Consider the following 17,432-nt stretch of genomic DNA (forward strand, 5'->3'; position numbering starts at 1 on the left):
TAGAACAAAAATAAAAATGCCGTGATAAGTAAGTACTTCTGTTCAGCATATTAATAAAAATATACGTTTTTCAATATTCAGAGGATACTGTTTTGTGCTGCTCAAAATACTTACAAGGAAATGGTATGATATGTTATTGCTTAGTGTTTTTTTTTCGTAAACAAAGATAACATCTGAAATAATGGACTTAGGATAAAAGTCTGTATGCCAAGTAGTTCAAAATATATTATTATAGTGTATTAGTGTGATGAATCATAAAAATTATGATCAGAGCATTGAAGTAAATAACAACTGACTTCAAGGAACATGCCCTGTATATTTCAACTCAACTTATTGCTTAACTGAACCTCCTTAGAAATTACACCCACCCTCTGTAATGTATGTCCTGACATTAAACAAAAGAACTACAACACTATTTAGGTCATGTAAATCTGGCTATTACACCTGTTACAGAAAAGTCACGAGGTCTCTCTTGATCATGCTAGCTGATGTTCTTAAAAAACTTTCAACGTTTGGCATGTCAAAAATCATATCAGATAAAAGTTTTATTATAAAACATAAACTAAACATAACGTTTAGTTTAAGTTTTATAATAAAATTAAATTACTGCCTTGGTCAGCATATTAAAACTTTTATATAATGGGAACAAGGCTTAATAGTGTTATAACAAATAAAAAATGTCACATGGGTTACAGAGTAAATGTATGTGCATGATTTTATGTGGCAGTAGTACTTCATTCATTACAAACTTTATCATGCAAGAAATTGTGGTTGTAGCAACTAACCAACACGGAAAATATGCTTCCCTTCCCTTTTATGTGTATGGTCCATACCAGCTGAAGTTTTGCATGGCATCACGGTTAATAACCCTCAACACAAACAAAACCATCTCTTTTAAATCTCAGTGACAATGTATCATACCATTTCGTTGTTAGCACAGTTTGAAAGGTAACTACAAAACATGTGAAATGCAGCTTGATCTGGCAGTTTCCCCCATCAAAGATTATTTTCTTTCTCCTTTTCACCATATTTCAACAACTTTTTTAAATGCTTTGAGGATGAGCCTAGTGTGTGGCATCTATTCATGGTGGTTTTATTATTTTATGAACCAAAAGAATAAATTTAAGCAGTAGGATATGCATATGAACGAAAAATTTCTTTTGTGAGAAATGTAGTGCAATAATTTAATATTATCTTGTATACATGTTTGTAGTTTTAGTTTGTGTTATTTGACGGGAACTACTGTTAAGCTTTTTCTCGTATCTCTGCAAAATATACTGTACAAGGGCATTTTTATTGTTCTTGAATTTTTTTAAAAAATGGTTGTGTTCAATGATAAAAACCTTATTGTGCCTTATACATTCTTTCTTCTGTGACTCTGGTAGTACTAACAATTATAGTTGTGAGTTTGTGCCTGAATTTAAGTAGATTTGCTAGTTGAACAGTACTAGAGCCTGATGCATTTGTATGTAGTTTTGTTAAAAACATGTTTGATGTAGCTAATTTGTAAAAATAAAATTATAGCTACATTAAAAAAAACAGTGCTTGTATCTTTTTTTGGCTTTCTATCCCATTCCTTTCAAAGCATGAGTTGCAACATACCTGAGGTATCTATTTGAGATAATACCATGCCTACCTTTTGAATGCCTAATTGTTACATCAGCAAGAAGATGAGTTCTCATTTATAATCTGTTTTAATAATTAGGCTTTATACGAGCTAAAATGAAGTAAAAATTAGCCATATTACTTGTGGATTTAAATCACATATTTTCCAGTTTATTCATTTTAGCTGTAATCCCTAATACACACCGAAAAAAGTTTTTTTTTAATGCCTTTACATTACAGCCAAGCTTACTGTTCTTAACCGTAAAAAGGAAAGAAACATTGGGTACAAAATCTGTCGAGTATGGTCGTTGTCAATCAAGGATTTCTACTTTGATACATTGTTTGGAGTTGGATATTACAATGATACAATCAGCACAAAAAGTTAATGATTTCTCCAGTCTGCATCATTACAGACAGATAATCCAAAAGTTCAATTGCTTATGAATAGAGCTGTACAGTTGATATAATCTGGACCAATCACTGGACAAAAACAACTGCTGGAGACTCATAAGAAAAAGGACTAAAAATTTGTTTCCGAGTGATGGATATTTTGAAAATTTTGCACACCATTGAATAATGGATATTTATTTTTTGTGAATTTAAATGCGGTTGTTGCTATTTCTTTCTGACATTGTGTACAGTTTTATACAGTTCTGGAGACAGAACTTTGCCAACTCACAGCAGCAAACCAAATATACATGAAATAGATATTGATGATTGTTTATTGGGAAAAATTAGAAAAATATGGACTTATTACTTTATTCATAATGTATGTTTTCCGTTTGCATTGCTTGCTTGCTTGATTTATTTATTTCAGTAGCTTTTTCCTTCAATGCAGTATATTTTTCATAGTTTTGTTTGGAAACCCAAAATTGCTTGCAATATATTTTATTAATTTATTATTTTTTTAAAAAAATATTAATTAATTAATCCATTATTAATTTTTGTGCATTAAATTTTTTTGTATTTTTAGTTTTTAGAATTATGCTGTCTGTTAAAGTTGCTAATTAACAAAAGTTAAATTCAAAATTTTTAACCAGTATTTTGTATGTTATTAGTTATAATTTACATGTAATGACCCATCTATTATTATTGATTTTCAATTATTACACAAGTTGCTTGTAGAAATCTATGAAAAGAGCAACGAATTGTAGTATCAACTATTTTTATCTACTGTATTTGTTTTTGCATAACATTATAATGAATGGAAATTAATATTCATCATACAAATATAAATCAGTGCTATTAATAATTCCATGAAATATTCCAAAAATTAAACACTCATTGAAGAACAGATGCAGTGTTTTATTACACTGTATTAACGTCACTCAAAGTTTTTTTTTATTTTTTTTTTACATATTTCACAAATCCTCTGTGTCCATTCATGATTGATACGGTAAACACTGTTTAAAATTACTTACGTAATTGCACAATTTAATAGTTAAATCCTATTAATTTCAAAAACCCGTCTGGAGCTGAGAGGGTACCGTATTTGGAGATGTGGCAGATATCAAGCCAATAATCCGTTTAATCCCTTACACATGTGAAAATGACACAACCATGGTGATATGGTTGCAAAGTATAATATGATTAGCAACAAGTGGAGTACGAATTATACAGTAAGTCCCATGGGAAATTTGGCTGCCGAGTGTCAACTAGTGTTTCGGGCAGTGGGATCCCATCTGCCGGCATTTAGACTCACAGCTTTACACTGACTTTGGCACTGCTTCAGAATGCAGGTAGCTGGTGTTCAACACTGCAGAAAAGGTCCCATTGTTGGTAAAAAGAGGAAAGATAAAGTCAGTGTAATCAAGATGAGAGAGAAACATTGCAGGAAAGCTCAGATTTTTAGGGAAAACAAACGAAAATGGCTCAAATGCTCGGTCTCCGGTGCCCGAGTCCACCATCCACCACTGGGTATGCAGTAATTTCCAATAACTTGCTGGAAAATGAATGTACAAAGGCAGGTCCGTAACATTTCACAAAAATGTGCAAACTGGACACCAGCTATCTGGTTACTGAAGCACTTACGCGTCCAGTGGCAAGTTGGCATACAGCTGTGGGTCTAAATGCCGGCAGACGGGATCCCACTGCCCAACATGCTGGCTGCCGTCCTGCGGCCAAATTTCCCGTGAGACTCACTGCATCATTGTTTAGAATAGGAACAAGTGTTCTCGGGTTACCAGCGAGGTTGAATCGGTGTTAGCTTCCAATGTTTCGAGGGCATACATTGCTCTCATCATCAGGGAATGTACAAATGTAGACTAGAGTAGGGTTAAATATATGACTATGATGGGTCGGATCTTGGATGCTGTCTTCCTATTGGCTCGCTCTGGATCTGGTGTTCTTATTGGTTGGTGTCTTGTTTTTACGGGGGAGTGAGTTCCAGGCATGACTGAGCTGGAGTCCCACATTCATGTTGAGATTGGTGCTGTTCCGTGAAGTGGCTATGGACTGATTCCACATCAAATAAACCAGGCCATGACACCCACCGATTCAGATTTTAATGAAACTTGGTGTATTTGTTAATATTGCCAAGGCATGAACACATGCAAAAATTTTCTTCTGTAGACCTTTTAGTTACTGAGAAACAGGGGGCTAAAGTTTCAGAAATTTGCACGGGTCTGTCATTGCCGAGGCCATGATGGTAGCCTGCTGTGCTTAGAAGAAGATATCTCAAAGTCAAATCGACATATCACTTTGAATTTATTTTCTAAAGTTCATACATGTATGTATATTCCATTTAAAAGTTGTCACCAAGATTCCTTTGAACTGAGAGTCAGTACCCCCACACCCCCTAGACGCCTTCATGGCGTGGTGCTATGCACAGGGGAACACTTTACCTTTTTACCTTTTTTACCTTTATTTTAATAATGTTGGTTTTTTTTGTGTCAAATGTCTACCGTTACTAAAATTGCCATTATCACTAAACCACTGCAGTTATCATGCCATTTTTCAAAAAAATTGAAGCTTAAATATGTTCTAAAAGGCTATAAAATAAAATTTGTGGTTTTTCACTACTTCTGTTAATAAATCTTCATTAAAACAAATTTTATGTTCATGCATAGGGGTCATTTCATGCCAAATCATTACAAGAAAATTAACTTTTCAACCCAACCATCTCAGATTTTCATGAAATTTGGTAGAATGGTGCAAGACATGAAGTAACTTACGTATGTAAAATTGTAGCCCTCAGTGATACACAGTATTCATACAGCAGGGTTGTCAACATTAAAACAAAGGTAAAATGTATGTGCTTAGAAGGTCAGATAAAACAATTCATAATTTTGCTTCAAGTATTGTCTAACTTTAACTTTAGCTTGTTTTGAAGCTAAGGAGCATAGTTTTCATAAAAAGTATATTTATATGAAAATATTGAAATTTTCACTTCAAGGTCACAACCCTACACTGGTTTCCATTCCTACATTCTGTGATGATGTGCTCGAAACGTGTTGCCAGGAAAGCTATAATTCCTTTTTTTGAAATAGGTGTGAATATCTCTTTATATGATTGAAAGATATACTGTTGTATTGTTGATTCATGGTATTACTATAAAGAAACAATAGAGTTAAACAATATCCATTAAATACTTCATTCACAACATTTTGATTATAGTGCAGGAGGCCTTAGAAAGAGTGTTTCGCGGGCTAACAGCAGACGTCGCTCGCACATTATTGCCAATACTCTCGTGTCGTCTGCTCCTCAGCCGAACAAACAGGCCGAAGTAGCAAGAGGCAGAGGTCATTCACCCTTCCAGAAGGGTGCAGCGAGCTAGCTGTGGCAACCGAGCTCGCTCATTCGCGGACCTGAATGGTTCTCGCAGACACACCCCCATATTGTCGTCTGCTGTAAGCCCGCGAAGCGATCTTTCTAAGGCCTCCTACACTATAAAAGTGCAGAAGCATAATTTTGTGGGTAAATTGTGCTGTGACAACTATAGGTCAACAGTACAACTTTTTGAAACAAACTTTGTGTCATTTTCATTTTATAATTTCTTAATGAAGTTCAAAATTTAATGGCCTGACACTCATCCCCTAGTAATACCAACATATTAGTTCATGTTTAGTTTTTGTTTCTATTTATAAAACAAGCAGCTACTCAAATATTTCCTCCCAACATAGTTCCTGCCGATGATTATTTATGATGTTTCAGTTAGGTTTCTCTTTAAGAGTTCATCTTAAAGAATCCTCAGTCTGCACATAGATGCATCCAGCACTAAAACATCCATTACAAGACTTTTATGGTGGGCCTTCCCCATGGTGCAGTGGTAGCGTCATTGCCTTGCAATCAAGGGGTCCCGGGTTCGATACCCAGTGGAGGCACAAGTGGTTCGGATCCCACTTTAAACTGTAGGTCCAGTCCCGATTAGCCTTACTGTGCATAAGTGGACTTAAAACAGCAACTCAAACCAAACCAAGACTTTTATGAGCTTATGTGACTCAAGTTGAGTATTTGCTATGATGCAATTTCTTGTTCACTTTACACATTTGTTTGGTTTATATTTTGGTTGCTTCTTTTGGTAATGAGCTGCAAAGAAACTAAGGAATTAGAACGACACAAAAATAAGACTTGCAGGAACTTTGCCCAATATAGTATAATTTTATTATTATTGGTGAAATTGTGTGGATGCAACCTAGTAAAAGATATAATGTGATATATTCCTTTCAGCGTAGAACAAAGGATTATATCATTAATGTTTTGCACATGGATTTGGATGAAATGGAAAGTCAGTACAAAGAATGTTTTGAAGAGGTAAGATGAATGTATTACACATGCATGGTGTGCTTATTTGCTACTGAAGAGTTTTTTTAAATTCCCCTTTTAATTAAATGATGTTTGTGTGGTGTTCATGGCAATACAATACAAATATTACAGACACACACACACAAACACGAAAGCAGTGGTTCCAGGAATTATGTAAAGATACTACACATGCATACATGTACATATATATATATACCTGCTAAATTAAAATATGCACACAGGCAGATATAAATAAGCATTCACCAGACACTCGGAAAATCTTTTATTTTTGCAACCACGATCCATAAGAAAAAAAGATGGCGGAAATGGAAGTGAGTATTCAACCTGCAGAGTTGCCAGGTTCACATCGAATATATATTTAATACAAAAAAATATGGTTCTCTCGTCAGGCTTGTCTAGAACTGTGAGTTATAGTGTGTGGTGGGTGTTGTGGGAGTTGGGATACAGATAAAGGGTTGAGATTCAGTTGGTTGGGAAAGTTATTGAGTGGCCTTTCTGTATCCCAACCTTCAGTTCAGAAAAGACCTACATATCATGAGTGCAACCACACCTCCTGGCCTGAAGAAGGCCACTCAGTAGCTACATGTGTGAGTAGGTGAAACAGTGGGTGGGGGATGTGATCCTTCTCTGGACATTAAATTCATCTAATTGTACGGGTGCACATTTCTGCACACACACATCATATAACTAGCATCGAGTTTGATCTCTTGTCTAACAGAACAGTTCATATTGCTTAGAGTAATATTGCCAAAATAGTTTGATTTAAAATCCCATGTTTGTGTCTTAGTTTAACAGCCTTTGATAGGATTATTGTTTCATTGTAGATTCTTTTCAGAAAAGGTATACTTTCGATAGAACCCTTTCAATCTAGGTTGGTGTCTACACTTTTGCTTCTTTATTTCTAGTGATATAATGCATGCCATTACACTGTTCATAGACAAATATAAACATGTATTAGACATTAGTTTTCTTTTTTTTCCTTTGATTTTGTGGTACAGTTTTATATGCATCCAGTGTAAGTATATTTATGTTTAATTTTTTTAAAATATACATGAAATATATTTGCGAGGTTTTAAATTGCATCCATTTGAATTTCTTTTTTGATTGGAGATGGTCTGAGTTTGACAAAATTGGAGTCTACTTTATGCATGGATGCTAATTAAGACTGAACCTGCAGTTCAAAATGTGTTCTAAACCACTGAATTGTGCTCTTACTAGGAATCAAACCAGGGAACCTTATTACAAGGTGACAGTGTTAACTACTACACTGTATGGGAAGGCTCTGGATTTGCATAATACGAGGGGTACCAAAAAAAAAATGGGATAGCGCTGTGCTGGGCGGAGCTTCCGTAGTATGAATTTTTCCCGCTAGGCGAGCGTCGAGCAACTCGTTGAGAGTTCAGTGCACCCAGTGGCTTCACCGGGGAAGGTTGTCTCTTGTCACGGTGATTTTTTGTAAAAGTTTTGCTCGCACCTCGTTTTTTTGTCATGGCCGATGAAAGAGAACAGCGTGCAGCTGTGAAATTTTGTTTCCTGCTCGGGAAAAATGCCACAGAAACTGTTGTGATGTTGAACACAGCTTACAAGGACAGTGCTATGGGGAAAACTCAAGTGTACGAGTGGTTTTCTCGCTTCAAAAAAGGTGACATGTCGATTGATGACAAACCTCATTCTGGACGTCCATCAACTTCCAGAACGGACGAAAATGTCCAACAAAATTCGTGAACGTGTGCTCGAAGACCGACGACGGACCATTGAAGAGCTGGGGACGTTATCTGGACTATCTTGGAGCTTGGTTCAGTGAATTTTAACGGAAGATTTGGGAATGAGAAGGGTTGCTGCAAAATTTGTGCCACCACGACAATGCACCTGCGCACACAGCCATCTCAGTGCATAAGTTTTTGGCAAAAAAAAACTCTCTTACTCACCTGACCTTGCACCGTGCAACTTTTTTTTTTTTGTTACCCCAAATGAAGAGGGACATGAAGGGACGGCGATTTGAGGACATACAAGAGGTGAAGAGAAAAAGGAGGAAGGAGCTGTCATCCATCACAACAGATGAGATTAAAAAAATGTTTCCAAAAATGGAACCACAGATTGAACAAATGTATTAAGTGTCATGGAGAGTACTTTGAAGATGATAAGGTTGTTGTTGTAAAAAAAAAATGCTTTTAAAAAAGATCTTTTTTTTTTTTTTGGTACACCCTCGTATTGCAATTTTGCTGTTTATGGAATATATCCAACACCACTGTCATGTTTGAATTTTGTTTATTTAATGTTAGTTTTCTACTGCTTTAGGCAGATCATGATGGATGATAGTTGAAATTGATGAGAATGAAACACAATGAAACATCTATACTCTGACTGGGACTCGAACTCAGAAAGTACCATTATTTGGGTTGCTGAACCAATGGACCTTTAGTTCGAAACATAGCAGAGAATGTCTGCAGTTGAGTTGACTTGAGTTGGTGAGAAGTCAATCTAACAAATGTTTTGAAATTACTTCACATACATACTTACATTGTTTTGGAATGAGTTAGTAGAGAAATATAATCTATTCTCATTTTTTTAAACCGTATTTCATGTCAGAGTCATACAGATGCTTACTCATAATTCTTACTGTGAAGTGATTTACATATAATAATAGTGTTGATCCCAATTTGAGGTTTGCAAGCAGGAAAAGCTTCTACATTACCTCAGAGATGCAAACGATGTTCTTCGAATGAAGAATCACATCATAGAAGAAGATATAGCTGCTCTGAAGAAGATTTCTCCCAAGAAAGTTATGTTTAAGGCTCAGGTACACAATGTGTTTTTTTTCTTTTGCATGCTGCATCAGAAACAAAGAAACTTCTTTTACATCAGTGATAAAGAAACTTGTATTTTTCTCCAGTCAGTTTAAATCAGTTGACTAAAAATATTTTGATAAGTGTATCTGTCATTATAGTTGGATTTATAAAATGCTTCATGCTTAGTTCTTTGATTGTTAAATTCTTGAATTGTATATCCACGTCAAGATTATGTTATTCTTGTTCTCTTTAGTTTGTTATTTTCATTTCTAATTAATTATAGTATCATCAATGATGGATATCGCACAGATAGGAAATGCAGATAGTTCTAATGTTCTCTAACAATTGCAAAAGAATATGCATGGAACATTCATCTTAATCGTAACTGTTATTATTATGTATGTTATAATGCATGTCATTAAGTTGTTTGTATAGAAAAATTACATAATATAATTTTATGGTTTAAAACTGCAACATATAGATTTTGATGGTTAGAATTTGGTTTTTGCCATAAAAGGAAATAAAATGTTCCTTTTAAAAAAAAAAGACTTGCTGATTTATTCTTCTTGAATGAAGGTACAAACACAAGGGGGGGGGGGGAGGTGATAATCAAGCCCAGATTTAGAGGTTGGCTACAGCCCTTGTCTCCATCTGCAAATGGGCCTTCACTGAGTGGAAAATTGCTTTGAAAAGTGCCCAAAATTAAAAAAAGAAAAAAATAGATATTCAAATGATTCTACAAATATAAGAATATAACTAACCATCTGACATAACTTGGCCTAAAAGTTATAACTGAAATTATATATAGGGGAGCCTTACAATGTTGTTAGCCACAGGCCTCCAGACATAAATCTGGGCCTGGTGATAATTTATTGTATTGTTATTACTGTTAAGAGCCATAATTGCATAAGTAATTTGTAATTGAAAGCAAAAAACAAAAAGTCTAGTTTATGTGCCTAATATACAATGTTAAAAAATAAGTTTATTGATTATCATCTTAAAATAAGAATATATTAAATTTGCATGAGACATTGGTATCACTATTGGTATAATATAATTTATTTTTCTACTTCTAGGTCAGGTCAGGTGGTACTGGTGCTAGTTTGCAAGAGGAATTGGAAGTGGAGGAATTAAAAGCTAGAATTCAAGAACTGGTGAGAGAATGTGAACACCAGAAGAACATTGTAAGTATTTCTTGTAGAAATGTAATGCATGTTAACCAACTTTTTTTTTTAATAAATAAAGGATTCTCTGTGTGAGAGAGCATATGTGACTTTCTCTCCCATGCTCTTTGCATGTATGTGCAACTCCAGCTTCCTTCCTGATTCATTTTAGTTAACTATAGAATCCCAACTGATTATAATCCAAAATAAAAGGAAGAGTTTCTTTTGTAATAATGTACTTCAGCAAAGTAAGTGATACATCCATGTTTTGTTTGCATGGTCATACATTGTAGTACACCATTTATGTTTCTTTGAAAGGTGTCAGAATGCAAGAAGAAGACTGACGAGGAGCGAGATAAACTGAAATGTCTGTGTCAAACAAATGAAAAAGAGATTAAGAGACTCACAATGATGGAAAAGGAAAAATCCACTGAACTGGAAGAAGCTCAGTAAGTATTGCTGTAAATAAAAATATATTGAGTTAGCACTGAGCCTTATTCTTTATCATATAACAAAAAATTCCCAGGGTGAGTTGTAAATTCTTTTTTATAGCACAGAAATAGATGGGAGTCCAAACAGTTGATAAATGTGAAGTATCCTGGAATATTTGAACACTTAAATGGTAGAGTATCAGTATGGAAGTAAGATTTTTGGCATTCATTCTAATAGTGAATTTGAAGGTGCATATAACACTAGGGTTGCTATATTTCATAAGTGAATATCCGGGATGCAGCTGACCAGAAGCCTGTTGGGGAGGGGAGGCTAGACTCAATAAAGTAGATATATTCACATCATTATTATTGTGGATGGTCTTGTTATCATATTCTTTTCACTTTCCTGCTCTACCTCCACGCAGGGTTGTCGCCACACACATACAATGTAACCCAATACATCCGCTGTTCTGTTTGCATCTTAATAAACGGAAATTCACTTCAAAGTCCATCATTAAACTTACATTTCCCTTTCGGTGCCATAATGAACTAAACTGCTTTCTCACAGTGTCGAAACTTTATTCAAAAATTGCGATGGAACAGAGAGACACCTGAGCACTGACTGCTTACAGTAAGCAGCTTACTATACAACGGAAGAGAATTTTAACTAAAATTCAGCACTGCAAACAGAAGGGAATAAAATTAGCATTATTACTAATTGTTGTGCATTGAGTGGTGCCATCGTGAAGTCAAAGATCTCTGCAGCATATTCATGTAACTCGATAACTCTTCTATTATTGAGAGATCATGGTTCAATGTACAGTTAGATTGTTTTGTAAAATGAACATTTCGAAAATTACGTCCATGCATTTAAATAGAAGTAATGTTCATGAAAGTATAGCCTTTATCATTTCTGCTTCCCCACCTAATTTCGGAACATAGTGCATCGTGAAGAAACTTTTCAGGACACTGGGACAAATTATACTATTCCAGGACTGTCGCAAAAAATCCAGGATATATAGCAACCCTATATAACATACACATAGGTGTATTATATACATGTATGGGCAGATGTACAATTTTCACCAATACTGATATATTCTTTATATGAGGGTGGATCAAATGCAAATGGAACAGTGGATGTATTGGGTTATATTTATATATGTGTGTGGCGACAACCCTGTGTAGAGGTAGAGCAGGAGGTTAGGAAGGAAACCCCTATTGCATAATGGACTCACCCTACATAGTTGCACGTGAGCACGTGATTGCATAGGCGGCCGGGTAGCAGTATTGTCTGAACAGCAATAAAGGCCAAATGGCCCAGCCTGTTGTCCTCTGAGTAATTTTGCTGCATGACAACGTGCAGCCACATACGTCAGCTGTTACAAAGAACACATTGGTGACGTTTGGGTGGACAGTGTAGGAACACCCACCATATAGCCCTGATCTATCACCATGCAACTTCCATATCTTTTGTCCATTGAAAAAGGTAGGCATTGAAGGGTAGGCACTTCCACTCGGACAATGTTCACAACTGGTTCCGATCTCAGCTAAAGGAGTTCTACAAGCAGGGTATTCACTGCTTGGTGGAACAGTGGGACAAGTGCTTGGGTAACTTTCGGGATTACGTTTGAAATAAACCTTGTTGATTTCATTCTATGGCCCCTGTTCCCTTTTCATTTGATCCACCCTAATATGTAATGATCCAATATAAAATAGTAAATTTGACAACACTAAGGTAGATGAATTTTAGTGCACGACTGATAACAACAATGATATAAATAGCACAACAGTGCATTCAATTATAAGCAATTTATAGAAATAAGAGACTGATTTGTAAAGTTGCTGAAAAAGAGAAAAAAGTAATGCTTTTTTTTTTATCGCCATCTTTATTTTGAAGGTTACAAATAGCAGAAAAGGAACGAGAAATAACAAGGTTAATTGTCGAGAAAAGAAACCTGGAAGAATTACACACAAGTTGTGAAAGGATGAAAAGTGAACTAGAAGATCATAACAAAGAGGAGGGTGGTAATGTTCAGGTAAGTTGCTTAATTTCTTTAACTAATACGAATGACTGAAAAAAAAAGTTTTCATAGGCCATTGTCCATGACTTGACCCCAGGTCCCTTGTGTTCCTTACGCTCCTCTCTTTATCTTCCCTCCAATCAGTCACTCAGGGTGATTTCATGTGGAAGTTTTTCCAAGAATTTCTTTGTATTTAAGGTGCTCTGGGACTCACCCTGCCTCTAATGAATGAATGCCTGCGGAGTAATGGTGGACAGAGTATGGTGTTGATCACATCACCTTCTCTATGGTTAACATCAAGAAGAATGTATGAGAGAACTTCATACCTTTTTTACATCCAGCCGCTATCCTCATTATTACTATAGTTTATTATTAATGTCCGTATGTAATTGCCAAGTTTGTATTTTATTTCATTTCATTATCATATTATTGCTACAGTATGGAGCATCAAGCTTATTATATGTCTACATAACAGATAGTATAGTAATAATAATAATAATAATAGACTGAGGCAATATGGCTTATTTTATTCCAATTTAATTTGATCTGTCTCTAGAAAAATAATGAAGGAATAGAAAATACAATGTCGCTGGCTCCCTGGCAAAGATGATTGAGTGATTGACATGATTTATTTAACTTCACATTTCTGCCACTTTTGGCTAATTGCGAAGATGACGATGAACGGTGACAAGATGAAATGCATGAAGGGACAATGACAAACACAGCACACAACATAGAGGATTGTACTGGCCATGAGTCCAGGTGCTGCAGACCTGTTGGCTTGCAAGATTGCAGTTACCAGGGTGATGAAATTGGTGGAATGCAATATAGTTACGGTTCTACAGGTGAAATAGAAATATGACACAAGATAAAGACTAAAGATTCAAGTTGTGATCATGCCAAAGTGTATAGGTAATTTCTACAAGTAAACATCTTACATATGCTCCAAAATGCAATGTGTATTGTATTTGAAAATTTCAAAATATTGTGAAATTTTGAAGGCTCATGTATTTGTAGTGAGAACTTTGTGCACATAATTGAAAAATTAATGCAACTAATGGGTAATTTTTTTTCTTTGTTATTTTTGAATTGACAAGAGGGTGAAAGTTATCTAAGACCTTTTGCCATAATATGATAAAATATGGAAGAAATTGAGCATTTGCAGATGCTGAGAATATCGTGTTTACTTAAACTGATATGTAATTTTCATTTGTTCACTACTTCCCAGGTTATAGATCAGTGTGAGTGTGGCTCAGTAGAAAACGATTACAGAGATTACATCCAGTCACTGGAGGAGGAAGTTAGCATTAAGGACAAAGAAATTCAAACATTACAAGGGAAATTTGAACTGCTGAAGCAAGAATTAGACAAGAAGGAGAACCAAATCTCAAACTTGGTGGAATCTTCAAGATCACATGAGAGAAGTATTCAGGAGCTGAAGATAAAGCTAGCTGAGAAAGATAGAGATCTTGACAAGACTTGCAGCAAAATGCTGGACTTGGAAATAAACCTTGCCAAAGAAAAGGAACTGCTGAAGCATGACTACAAGGAAAAGCACAGAATAGTAGTTAATAATGTAAGTGTCATGTCGAATGAATAACTTTTGTAATTTATGGCATGCTTTAAATATCCAATAACTAGACAAAAAGTAATCCACACATGACTTATTGTCTGACTATCACTGATAATATACATCCACCACCTTATTTGAAACCCGGGCATGGAAGCAGTGGTGCTAGTGTTATTAGGTTAAGTTACGGGAAAGCCTGTAGTTTGCATATTTTCCAAGGTTTCAGAAATCTTGGTGCTAGTATATTGCAATCAGCTGAGAGGGGAAAAAATTCAATCTAGGCTTCATCACAATGTTAACCTTCCATGCCTTGAAAGTATAAGGGTTGTCCAATGAAAGTAAGACTTTTTTATCTGGCATGGTTTATTGGTTGGGATATATGTGAACATACAGGAAGTAATGGTGATACATGGGCTACATATTCACTATGCATAGTCGCCTTGTCAGCTCAAGCAAGTGTTCCAACTCATAACTAGATTGTGGATACCTTGGCTGTGGTACAAATGAAGGCGTATAGAGGGTGTGGAGTTAGGGCCTCACACTTTCTTGATCATGGCCGAAGGTAGGGGTGATGTGATCACTCCCTATACCCCTCATAGTTTCCTTCAGGTACCCACTTTATTCGATGTTGGGTGGGTGCCAGAACCGCTTGAATAGGTGGAAAAAATCCCAGTTCTCCCCCACCGGAGATCAAACCCGGGTCTCTTGCATAGTAGTCAGATGTCATAACGACTCAGCTACCGTGGCTCATTAGTTACAGTGAAATGAATTAAATTTTCAAGCACTCACACACTATTTTTACTGCCTTATTTTTCTTTCGTAGCTACATGCAAGTGAGATGAAAACAGCCAAAGCTGCAGGAGAGGTGGAAGCTTGCAAATCAACAGTCTCCATACTGCAGGATGAACTGGATGCATTAAGAAGAAATTTTGATGCACAAGCAGAACAGTTAGCAGAACGTGAGGCAGAGAACGAAATACTGAAGGTATGTTTGTACATGGTAGCTTAGTTCCTTAGAATGCAGATCCACTGTATCTATAAAATTACTGTGCTTATTTCCAAAGTAAAGCCAATTTAATGAATTGGCTATTCAAAAGTTTCAAAGAAAACTGACCCTTGTTAAGAATAGAAAAGAATCAGATTCATTACAAATTTCATGTATTATTTCCCTGGCTATTGGAATTACATGTTAAGTATAGGTCTAAATTTATGTTATCAGTGTTTCCATTGACCTAAACATTCTATAAGAAGCCATGGAATTTTGTAAAAATGTTCAAAAACCTGAAAATAGGACATGACTTTCATAAGATTCTCCCCCCCCCCTCTGAATTTTGCAGAGTAGTACCTTAAAATTCATTATTCTCGTTGATGCATGAGTGATCATAAACTGGGCCCCCATGAAGTCAAATGGTTAGCACTCTCACCCTTGGTACAAGCAGTCCCAGGATCGATAGAGACCCCTCCAAAATTTGTGTGTTGACCCGGCATCTTGAGGACAATTGAGGAGCTACTTGGAAAGAAGATATAGCAGACTCTGGTCTCGAAAGATAGAAAACAGTGGTGATGGGACTCGATGAATTGCTGGCCCTCATTGAGCTATTGCATCATGGAGCCTAGTTTATTATTATTATTATTATTTTAGGGTGGGGATTCACGTGAGACAGAATAATTCATTATGCTGACCAAGGCAGAAATTTGTTCTATTATAAAACGTAAACTAAATGTAAAGTTTCAACCTTCTAGCAAGGTCTTCTTCAGACTCTGCACCATATACAAATGTAACAAGGTACAAAAAAGGACGATATATATACAAACATTACTCCCCTCCAGACTATTAGAAAGTCATAGAGTGGGATGAGGCTAAGCAGATAGGAAGGGAGAAGAGAATACTAGTGAGAAAATGGAAGGAGGGCAAGGAAATAGAGAAGAAAGGTGAAGAAGACACAATGAACTGGAATGGGGGACTGAAGATAAACAAAGAATGGAAGAAGGTGTTAGAAAGAGTGGAAAGGACAAGAGAGAAAGAGGAGAGAAGAAGGAAGAAGAATGAAGGAAAAGGAGCATGAGATAAAGAGTCCAACCACATTCTAGATGGAAGAAAATATGTTGAGCCTTTTAGGTGAAAGTACAGTTGACAAGGGAAAGCCACCTGCTAGAATGTTCCAAAACAACTTTCTAATAGTCTGGAGGGGAGTAATGTTTGTGTATATATATTGTCCTTTTTTGTACCTTGTTACATTTGTACTTGGTGCAGAGTCTGAAGAAGACCTTGCTAGAAGGTTGAAATGTTACGTTTAGTTTACGTTTTATAATAAAACAAATTTCTGCCTTGGTCAGCATATTGAGTTTTTCATATCATGGAAACAAGGCTTAATGGTGTTAGAATAATTCAGTGAATTGGATGATTATTGATTGATTGATTTGGTTATTTTACATTGCTTTCTGTGACTTTTAGCTAATTGCGACGATGAGTGATATGATGAAATTGATGAAGGGATACTCACAATGCCCATGCCCAGGCCAGGATTCGAACCTGGGATACCTGGCATTGTAGCGCCATGTGCCACAAGGTCGGCTGGTAAATTATTGTTATTATGTGTGCTTCTTGAAATGCTGCCAAAGTTTTCCCTCAAGATCTCTGCCATCACCTGCAGTGTTAGCCAATCATTCATGAGCATCTGAAAATATCTTTGCAAGCTACCAGCTACCGGTAGTTTGCAATTGAAGTTTTGGCAATCCATGTTTTATACCAAACACTAGGAAAATTAAAATACAAACAACTGATTAGAATCAACACCTCCTACTCTTAGGTGTTGCTAATATCTGAAGAGTAGCTTACATGCAACATTTTTTTTTAAGTACACACCTTGGCATATCCTAAAGTTATACTCCAATATTATTCCAACAAGACTTATTTCTACAGAATCCACCACGTTTTAATCTTCACCTTTAAATATACAGATCTACATCCTTTTAACTCTTCTATAGATTTGTGTACTGCCATCCACCATTTAAATGCTCCTGTTTTGATATCCCTGAAGAAGCATCTTGGTGAAATATTGGAATGTAATTTTATGACATGCCAA

At 35.9% G+C, this 17,432-nt stretch overlaps 1 protein-coding gene across 7 annotated transcripts in view; it reads left to right on the top strand.

Moving 5' to 3' along the window:
- LOC146001564 (uncharacterized) overlaps nucleotides 1-17,432 on the top strand; it is a 155,315-nt gene that overhangs the window by 116,502 nt on the left and 21,381 nt on the right. For 6 of the 7 annotated variants that reach the window (XM_083139041.1, XM_083139043.1, XM_083139047.1 and 3 more), the window contains 7 exons: nucleotides 6,274-6,357; nucleotides 9,035-9,169; nucleotides 10,235-10,342; nucleotides 10,640-10,770; nucleotides 12,653-12,791; nucleotides 14,005-14,352; nucleotides 15,170-15,331. In XM_083139041.1, the coding sequence (XP_082995167.1) occupies nucleotides 6,274-6,357; nucleotides 9,035-9,169; nucleotides 10,235-10,342; nucleotides 10,640-10,770; nucleotides 12,653-12,791; nucleotides 14,005-14,352; nucleotides 15,170-15,331 (1,107 nt within the window). The remainder of the gene's footprint in view (nucleotides 1-6,273; nucleotides 6,358-9,034; nucleotides 9,170-10,234; nucleotides 10,343-10,639; nucleotides 10,771-12,652; nucleotides 12,792-14,004; nucleotides 14,353-15,169; nucleotides 15,332-17,432) is intronic. The other variant, XM_083139044.1, reaches the window with a different exon arrangement.

Source organism: Lepisma saccharinum, chromosome 17 (assembly GCF_977018435.1).
Source record: "Lepisma saccharinum chromosome 17, izLepSacc3.1, whole genome shotgun sequence".
NCBI classification, from domain to species: Eukaryota; Metazoa; Arthropoda; class Insecta; order Zygentoma; family Lepismatidae; genus Lepisma; species Lepisma saccharinum.